At 52.4% G+C, this 9395-nt stretch overlaps 1 protein-coding gene across 5 annotated transcripts; it reads left to right on the forward strand.

Moving 5' to 3' along the window:
• Positions 1 to 4616: 4616 nt before the first annotated feature.
• On the forward strand, positions 4617 to 7874 carry Galt (galactose-1-phosphate uridylyltransferase). Of its 5 annotated transcripts, NM_001013089.2 has the most exons (11): positions 4646 to 4799; positions 5112 to 5281; positions 5505 to 5580; positions 5671 to 5719; positions 5839 to 5968; positions 6093 to 6149; positions 6298 to 6420; positions 6644 to 6776; positions 6878 to 6961; positions 7269 to 7423; positions 7695 to 7870. In NM_001013089.2, the coding sequence occupies exons 1-11, from the start codon at positions 4718 to 4720 to the stop codon at positions 7773 to 7775; spliced, it is 1140 nt and encodes a 379-aa protein (NP_001013107.1). In that variant the 5' UTR covers positions 4646 to 4717; the 3' UTR covers positions 7776 to 7870. The 5 variants fall into 5 exon arrangements, with proteins under 5 accessions (XP_063143374.1, NP_001013107.1, XP_017448726.1 ...); XM_063287304.1 differs by lacking the exon at positions 6298 to 6420 and having other exon boundaries at positions 4617 to 4799; positions 7695 to 7874; XM_017593237.3 differs by lacking the exon at positions 4646 to 4799 and having other exon boundaries at positions 5142 to 5281; positions 5502 to 5580; positions 7695 to 7874.
• Positions 7875 to 9395: the final 1521 nt, after the last annotated feature.

The following is a 9395-nucleotide window of genomic DNA, read 5'->3' on the forward strand; positions in this document are numbered from 1 at the left end:
TACCTGAGCCAAATTAGTAGGGCGTCGTATAGCCCCTCGGAGACCCGCTAGAAGCAACTGGCGATAAAGGCGTAGGTGTCCCTTACCTTCAGCTGTATTAAAATCCCAGTTTGGTCCTCAGGCAGCTGGGTGGGACGCCCATCATCTCCCAGAACATGCTTTCTGGCCTCTAGGAACACTCTTTGTTTTTTTTTTTTTCTTCTGAGGTTAAGAGGGCCTGTAAGAGCTGTTGGCAGTCATCCCAAGTAGGCTGGTGGGTAAGTAAAACAGATTCTATTAGGTCGGTGAGTGTCACCGGATCTTTGGAGAAAGAAGGGTTGTGTTGTTTCTAATTGTAAATGTCAGCTGTTGAAAACGGCCAGTATTGGGTCTGGCCACCGGTTAAAGCCTGGGAGGTTGAATCTGGCATCACCTCGCGCTTATTGTGCAATCTCCCTGCGACGGGAAAAACCCTTATCAGACTGTGGCCCGGCAACTGATCTGGCCGGCGGCTCTGCCTCCTCCGTTTTAGCCGGGCCTGTCAGAGAGAAGATTTATGAGAGGGGAGTTTGGGTCTGCCGGGAGGACAGGTTTCTTAATTTACAAAAGTAGAGAGAGAAAGACGTGGCCGGCGGACCGGGCGGGGCCGAGGGGACAGGCTGGGGGTTGAGGGGAGGCCAATTCGGGTCCACGAAGGGTTCCGCCCGGGGGGGGGGGGTTAAGGCGAGACTCTCTCAAGTGATAATATAAGAAACCTGGTCAGGATGTCCGTGGACGGCCCGATCTTTAACCTGTAAAATAATGATCTTATTAAATGTGCCATTCACTGGCCATCCCGCTCCGAAAGTGGGCCACTCGGATGTGCAGAGAGTCTGCCATTTTCCTTTTTTTTTTTTAACCTCGACGGACTGGTTGTGTGCCCGGTCGTGGACGTCTTCCCAATGATCAAGAGTGAGACTTAGGGGCGTTGTTAGGGACTGTCCCATGTTAGTTCTAAGGAAGATTAGAACACAGAGAAAACAAACAACACCAACAGTCAAACAAACAACAGACAGGCGTGCTGCACGGCTTTGGTACCAAACTGAAAGCAAAAAGTCAGATGGAGGTGGCAAAGGTCCGGGGCCCTCTGAAAGCCAAAAATACAGACAGAGGTGCCGTTAGTCCGGATCTTTCTCCTCCCAGATTGGGCCCCGAAAAGTCGGGCCCCTAACACCCTTGGAACGTCTTCCAGGGCTGCGGGGCGAGAAGTCCGAGCTTGTCAGCTCCTTCTTCGTCCCGCCCAAATTCCAAACAACCTGGCTGAGCGCTCACAGAACAGACCTGGCTGAGCGCTCACAGAACAGACCTGGCTGAGCGCTCACAGAACAGACCCGGTTGAGCGCTCACAGAACAGACAGAATAAGGCAGAACGAGACAAAATCAGACAGACAGACAGATGCCGGCCGGCTTACCTCCCAGTGGGTGGTCGGTGGTCCCTGGGTGGAGGATCTCCTTTCCCGGCCAACGCACCAAATGAAAAGCTCTCAGGGAGAACTTTCCCTCGGGATGGAGACCCTCCAACTCCAAAGACCAGACCGAGACACCACAGGATGCAATCAGCAAGAGGATTTGGTTTATTGTCGGGATACACAGGCACAGGCACCTGCGGGCGCTTCAGTCACTCGGGGGACTGGCGCACCCCACGGAACCAAGGATGGGCTTTTATAGGATTTTGGGGAGCAGAAGCAAGCATACAGAAGCAGATGTATGGTTACAGGGATATAATTGGTGGATTCTAATATGGCAAGGGTTTAGCCCGGGGGCAAATTTTCTAGCTACCTTCCTGAAACATAACGGCTGACTCGGCCCCCCAAGGGTTCAGCCCGGGGGCAAGTTTCTTAGCTACCTTCTTGGAACATAACGACTGACTCGGCCCCCCACCAGGGTGTGGGACCTCTCCCGGGGCTTTTTTTCATTGTCAGGTGTTCAACCGAAGTCGTCCTGTTGCCAGGCCTTCAACCAAACATATCTTGCTTGGCAGCCGCTGTGTACTCAGTGTTCTAACCTTTTCCTGAACCAGTCATCTTAAGTATAGCCTTGCAAAATGGCGTTACTGCTGTTAAGCTGGGGTCTTTCACTCACCATCCCGGGACCCACAACATAAAACACTAAGGGGCAAACTCATTGAAGAAGCAACCCAAGCAGGCACAGCATCATGAGGAGGAGGAGAGCAGATCAGGACAAACCTCGAACACAGTCCTTGCAGCAACAGGCAAAACCAAGGCCCCAGAAAAGGAGGTTCTCGAGCAGCCACCAAATGAGGAAGATGAAGTCATCCATCGACCATGCTGGGTTCCAGATGTTACCTGTGCCCTAGACCGCCGCTCATAGTCCAACCCTACTTGCCCTTGGGGGTTGGAGGTGAGGTGGTGTAGTCAGTGACACAGATCCTGGAAGCAGGCGACAAATGCAGAGGCAAGCTCATCTGAGCACTGATGCAAGCTCCTTTAATACCCTCCACCCATGCCCCATTGGTCCCAAGAAAGCATCTCTTCTAAACACCATTTCTGATTGGCTGGCGTTGTCCTTGGTCTCTCAGGCGGCCCTCAGTTAGGTCCTCCTGCAGGAGATGGTTTTGCAGCCCTGTGGCCCTGGCATTTGCATAGAGGCAGCCCTACCCCTCCTGTGGATGGAAGTCCAAGGATCTAGCAGTTGCTCAGTCCCACAAGGCAAGCAGGTAAAGGAGAGAATCTTCCAATGTCCTTATGTAGGTCTCCAGCAGAAGGTGTGGCCTGGATTAAAGGTGTGTACCACCACGCCTGGGTCTGGGACTTGTTTTGTCCCAGATGACTTTGAACTCCGAGATCTCCTTGCCTTAGTCTCCTGGGATTCATAGCCACTATGCCTCAAGATCTCCATGCCAAGATCCAGGTCAGAAGCTTGTATCTCCAAGCCTCAAGATCAGGATCACAGGTGAGCCCTCCGATTCTGGATTGCAGCTCATTCCAGATACAGTCAAGTTGACAACCAGGAATAGCCACTACATCTTCATATTTGTAATAAGCCTAAGGCAGCACTTAGAGCTGGGCAGATATCAACCCTCGGTGGCTATTTTGTCTAAACTCAGGGATCTGACTTGTTACTTCCATTTGGGCTGCTCTCACTCCAACTGGCCTGCCCTCATGGGCAGTTCTCACAATCTCTTACCCCATAGTGTCTTCCTCTCCCTCCACTCTCTCTCTCCCTGGTGGTCTCTGCCATAAAACCCCAAGCCGGGGAACCGAAGCCTGCCTAATCTTCTTCCCAACTATAGGCTGTAGGCATCTTTATTAACCAATCAGGGATAACCTGGGGGACAAAGTTACATAGCATCACTTGGTATACATTAGGCTCTCATTATCTGTGGGGGCAACCAGACCTGGGGAGCCAGTCTTTAACATTACAATACATAGCAACAGACCAAAGTCAATAGCCTAGCGCTCTCTCTCTCTCTTTTTTTTTTCTTTTTTCTTTTTTTCGGAGCTGGGGACTGAACCCAGGGCCTTGCACTTGCTAGGCAAGCGCTCTATCACTGAGCTAAATCCCCAGCCCCTAGCCTAGCGCTCTCTACATAGCAAGGCTACTCATAGAGATACTGTCTCTGCCTTTCAAACACTCACGGCCTTTTGCTTGTTTTTGAGATTGGCTTCAGTATATTGGTCAGGATGGTCTAGAACTTGTGGGCTCAAATGATCTTCTGCTTCAGCTTCTGGAGTAGCTGAGACTCTAGGCAAACATGCCACTGTTCCTGGTGTGTGTGCACGTGCATGCACGCACGCACGCACGCACGCACGCACGCACGCACATATTGCTTTCTTTTTGTTTACTTTATTTATCAATTGGGTCTTGCTATGGAGAACTGCGTAGGCCGAACTTGAACTTGTAAGTTTACTGCCTCTGTCTCTAGTGTATACCACCACACCCCACACTTACTCAGTTCTTTTTATCTAAGCTTATTTCTGCTGATGAGGATAAAGACATCGTTACAGCGAAGTACTCACATCTCCAGGCAACACGTGAAGGGCCAGGCTGCAGGCTTCATCTATAGTATGATCAACACCCCCACTCCCTCCCAGTCCCCAACTTGCATCTTAGCCACAGCTGCTCATACTGGATGGGGAGGGTGCTGGTGGGGTTGGGGGAGGACTCGACGAGGCTCCGCCTCTCTGAGGGACTATTGACAGTTAAAGGTTGCTGACAGGAGGAGTGTCCTTGAGTGGGGAGCTGATATGTTGCCCATGCTCCAGTAAATAGCTCTAAACTCATGAAAGCAACCATAACTATTTCAGTGGGTCACAAAAGACATAAATGTACGCGAAAGTAGGGGGGCTTACTGGGAACAAAAAGTTTTAGCGGGTAAGAAGGAGATAGTAACAAAGGAGGGTGACTGTGACCAAAAGCCATTATGTGCACGTATGGAAATTTCGCTTCCCCTCCCGTATATATTTGCTGAATCTGTGGCCGGACGAATGGATACAGCAACCACTTTTCACAGATGCTCTCCAGAGAAGTGCCTCCAATCCGGTGTGGAGGAGAATCATCAAAACATCCTGGGGAGGTGTGCGGCGGTCCCGAGCCCCGCCCTCAAGTGGCAGGCTGTCCCCCTCGTCACGTGTTGGCGGCTAGCCAATCATCCAGGGTGGGCGGGGGAAAACTATGGAGTGGTGAGTTTATCCCCGTGCACTTTCTTGACGGACTTTAGGTTAATTCGTGTGACCTCATGTCGCAAAGCGGAGCCGATCCTGAGCAGCGCCAGCAGGCTTCAGAGGCGGACGCCATGGCAGCGACCTTCCGGGCGAGCGGTAATTACTGGGCGGCCTGGACCCGCTGCAGTGCGGAGCCGAGCCTTCCCGTTCCGTAGGAAGTTCTAGTCCCAGTATCAAGGTTGGCACTCCTCCCGGAGGCCTGGGTGGCGGGCGAGGGAAGGAAGGGCCTGCAGGCCTTGTGGCACCGAAAGCGTTTAACCCTTTAACTCCCCTCTGGCAGCCTTTAGCTTCTAGAAACACTGCGCGGACCTAGCGTCCCTGAACTTGGGCCTGCTAAGGCATTAGAGCCATTGGGGAAGAGGGAGACAGGGAATTTTGCTGACTGATCCTTGACTGACTGTCCCCCAGAACACCAGCATATTCGCTACAACCCGCTCCAGGATGAGTGGGTGTTAGTGTCAGCCCATCGCATGAAGCGGCCCTGGCAAGGACAAGTGGAGCCCCAGCTTCTGAAGACGGTCCCCCGCCATGACCCACTCAACCCTCTGTGTCCCGGGGCCACACGAGCTAATGGGGAGGTAAGCCCGAATACACAGCCACCAAGTGGAATAGGAGGAAATAGTTTTTCCTTATTACTGCTCTTCGCCCACAAGAGGGAGCAGTGCACCCCCTTTTGAGTCAGTTCCCAGCAAGCAATTTTGATCCTTAGAAAGGGCCTTTCGCGCCCCCCCCCCCCCCGCAGCCTGTGTACCCCTTGAATTGGGTCAGATGGTTGTATTTCTAGCCTATTCTTGTCAGTAGGTGAATCCCCCCTATGATGGCACCTTCTTATTTGACAATGACTTCCCGGCTCTGCAGCCCGATGCTCCGGATCCAGGTACCCTCAATTTAACCACTGTTGGGGAGAAGGGAGACTGGATCTGACCGGGGAACCTGTGTTGCAGAGTGTAATACTTCTTTATTCCAGGACCCAGTGACCACCCTCTCTTCCGAGTGGAGGCCGCCAGAGGAGTTTGGTAACTATGGGTTTCCCCGCTTATAACCTCCAGCCAGGGCTGAAGACTAAGACCTGGGCTTGGGCCCTGCCCTTAGCACCCAACCCCTATCCCTTTGTCATTCTTCCCTCACCACCTAGTAAGGTCATGTGCTTCCACCCCTGGTCGGATGTGACGCTGCCACTCATGTCTGTCCCTGAGATCCGAGCTGTCATCGATGCATGGGCCTCAGTCACAGAGGAACTGGGCGCCCAGTACCCTTGGGTGCAGGTCTGTGAGGGGGAGGTGTAACTTTGGTCTGGGGGAGTAGCAGTATTGCTTCCACAGGGTATGGCGAGGAGGGGTTGGCTTGATGACTGTGTGACTGCTGAGTCCTTCTCCTTTTACCCAATAGATCTTTGAAAACAAAGGAGCCATGATGGGTTGCTCTAACCCCCATCCCCACTGCCAGGCAAGTATGTGGCAGGCTGTAATGGCTTTCTTGGCTGAGTGCACTGACTGCGGACAGGGGATAGGGCAAAAGAAATACATTGATAATTTGGAGGCTTAGAGCTAATGGACTCGCCTGCTGTTTCTTCTTTGTCCTCGCCCCTTGACAGGTTTGGGCTAGCAATTTCCTGCCAGATATTGCCCAGCGTGAAGAGCGATCCCAGCAGACTTATCACAACCAGCATGGAAAGCCTTTATTATTGGAATATGGCCACCAAGAGCTCCTCAGGAAGGTGGGAGAGAGCTAGGCCCTGTGTCCGCAGGGAGTCCCTGGCCCTTTACCCTCCCAGGGAGACCTTCGGGAAAGGGGGATAGGACATCAGCAGCCATCTAAAGGAATCCATTGGTGACTTAGAGTAGGGTGCTAGCACAAGTGGAGAGACTCGAATTCTTTTGCTTGCCTGCCACTCACCCCCTTCCCCCGTCACACACTTCACTTCCATTCTGTGTGTCCAGGAACGTCTGGTCCTAACCAGTGAGTACTGGATAGTTCTGGTCCCCTTCTGGGCAGTGTGGCCTTTCCAGACATTACTGCTGCCCCGACGGCACGTGCAGCGGCTACCTGAGCTGACCCCTGCTGAGCGTGATGGTGAGTCTCCCGGGTAGGACCGGGGGACTGGGTGCTGAGTAGAATAGCCCTGACGGGACCAGCATCTATTCCCCGGGGTGAAAATCGGGCTCTGATTCCAGATCTAGCCTCCACCATGAAGAAGCTCTTGACCAAGTATGACAACCTGTTTGAGACGTCCTTTCCTTACTCCATGGGCTGGCACGGTAAAGCTTTTGGTGTTGGAGTAGTTCCAACAGTATTTCTGGGCTCCTAGATTCTGGCTTAGGGAACTACAATCCCTACGAGGTCTCAAAGCACTTGTTGGCTTTAAAACAACAGTCCAGAGCAGGGGTGCTGGGGCTCAGAGAGGAGAGACCTGGTGACACTGTTACTGATTGCTCTCTAATGCTTGAGCTCCCTGGTGGGAAATACCAGGAGATGTAATAATCGGGCACCTGGCCTAGTTTAGGGGAGGGGCTAGACTGAAGGCTGGCAAAGAGCCTCCCATATCGTCTGTCTTCTTCTTGTCAGGGGCTCCCATGGGATTAAAGACTGGAGCCACCTGTGACCACTGGCAGCTCCATGCTCACTATTACCCCCCACTCCTGCGATCGGCTACTGTTCGGAAATTCATGGTTGGCTATGAAATGCTTGCCCAGGCCCAGCGTGACCTCACTCCCGAACAGGTCAGGGTTCACGCCCTGGGTCGTCACATCCTCTCCCCTCATTTCCTCACGGGATCTCAGGATCTTGGCAGTCACCACCCCAACCAGCCTCATAAAAATCTTCACATTCCTAGAACTCAGTCCCTGCTCAGCTCCACCCCCTGGTGACTCCAGCTATCCCGAACTACTCTTCCCATCCCATAAGCCCTCCTCAGTATTTCTCGGGCCCTGAACTCCTCATGCAATTCCAAGTGACTCTTTCTCTCCCCAATTGCTTCTTGTCCCCTTACAGGCTGCAGAAAGATTAAGGGTGCTCCCTGAGGTACACTATTGCCTGACGCAGAAAGACAAGGAAACAGCAGCCACCGCTTGACTGTGACCACAGCAGGGCATTGAATCTTTGTACCCGACAGACCTGGGACCTGGAGTTCGGGCAGATGTGACATCAATAAAACTGTGTCTCATGTTCTAACCTTGTTTTCTGACACCAGAGGAGTGTGGACTTTTACATTCTGGAGTCTGGGTAAAGGCTAAGTGTGATTCCAAACACTCTTTGCCTACAGATTTTCAAAAGTTCGATGCACAAATTCCCTTCACCAGGCCGGACATGATGGTGCATGCCTGTGAATCCACACATGGGAGACTGGATTAGGATTGTGGATTTGAGGCCAGCTCGGGTTACTTAGCAAGACCTAGTCTCTGAAACCAAAGCCAAGCTGGAACTTCGTGTTGCAGGTCTGTCATCCTGGCTACCCAGTAGGCTGAGGCAGGAGGATTGCAAATTCAGGGTTAGCTCGGGTAGCTTGGTGAGACAGAGAAATAGGTCAGTGACAGAGTGTTTGACACATGTGAGACCCTGTAGTCAGCCCTAGGTATAGAGAAGAAATTCTACCTCTGCTCTCGAAACAATATTCCATATTGTTTCTAATCCCCTTCGCTTGTGATACGGACAGCATGCTAATTTCGGAGACCATTTTAAAGTCTTGTGTTCCTAGCTTGGCAGAGTCTTCCAAAAGGCCAGAGTCCTTTGTATCACTGAGCCCGTTGTCAGCTCACCAGGCCTGAGCCTCAGAGTTTGCTGGGGAGAGGGTGAGCACAAGCCTAGTCCCAGTGGTCACCCCAGACACTGGGCTGCTGGCCAGAACCCTGGTTTTGCGAGTGGCCACAGCTAGATGCTGCTCCAGACCACAGGGGCTAAAGGGGCGGGTTGGGAGCGTGCATGTGGCTTTGTGCTCTTGGCTTCCTCGATCTCTATGTGCAGCGGATGTCGCTTCAGTACTGTACCTATGCTGCCAGGAATGCATGGGGCACAAAACAGTGCTGAGCATGCCGAGGACAGCCAGAGATAGCCCCAGGGCCTAGAATGATCTTGAGTCAACCTCCTCTCTGGATCTGTTTTTCCTTCCATAGTGGAGGAACTACGGGGCATTTGACATTTGAGAGCAAATACCACGAGGTGTTCTTCAAATTCTAAAGCGAATGTAAGAGCTGTGACAGACGCAGGGATGTCTAGACTGCCTTTCATCCATTCTTTTCCAGGGGAACCAAGTCTTAGGGCCCAGAAGTCACACCCAGCCTGGACAAGTGACTGGCCCTGGTGGAGACAACCCTGGCTTTCTCTCCCTGCCATCCACCCTGGGGCCATTCTTCTTGAGACCTTGGAGGGGTGGAAGGGGGGATGGGTGCCTGGTATTGGGCATGTTGTTGCCTGGGGCTGGAAAATCAGACAAAGTAGGCACTTCCCTTGCTGGCTAGGTAGGTGGTTGGTTTCTTTAGGGCAAACACAAAAACACACTCCCTAACCTTGCCAAAGGTTTGGAAATGCCTGGGAAGTTTTAAAAACGGTACAGCGAGATGCAACGAGAAAGATTCTGATTTCAGTGGCACGGGGATTACGCGTGTTTTAAACGTGTAAGAGAACTAGACCAACCACTGCCCCCTATCTTATCTGGAGTCAGGGGCACCTTCATGGAATGCAGTCAGCTGCCCAGTT

This window comes from Rattus norvegicus, chromosome 5, assembly GCF_036323735.1.
Source record: "Rattus norvegicus strain BN/NHsdMcwi chromosome 5, GRCr8, whole genome shotgun sequence".
NCBI lineage: Eukaryota > Metazoa > Chordata > Mammalia > Rodentia > Muridae > Rattus > Rattus norvegicus.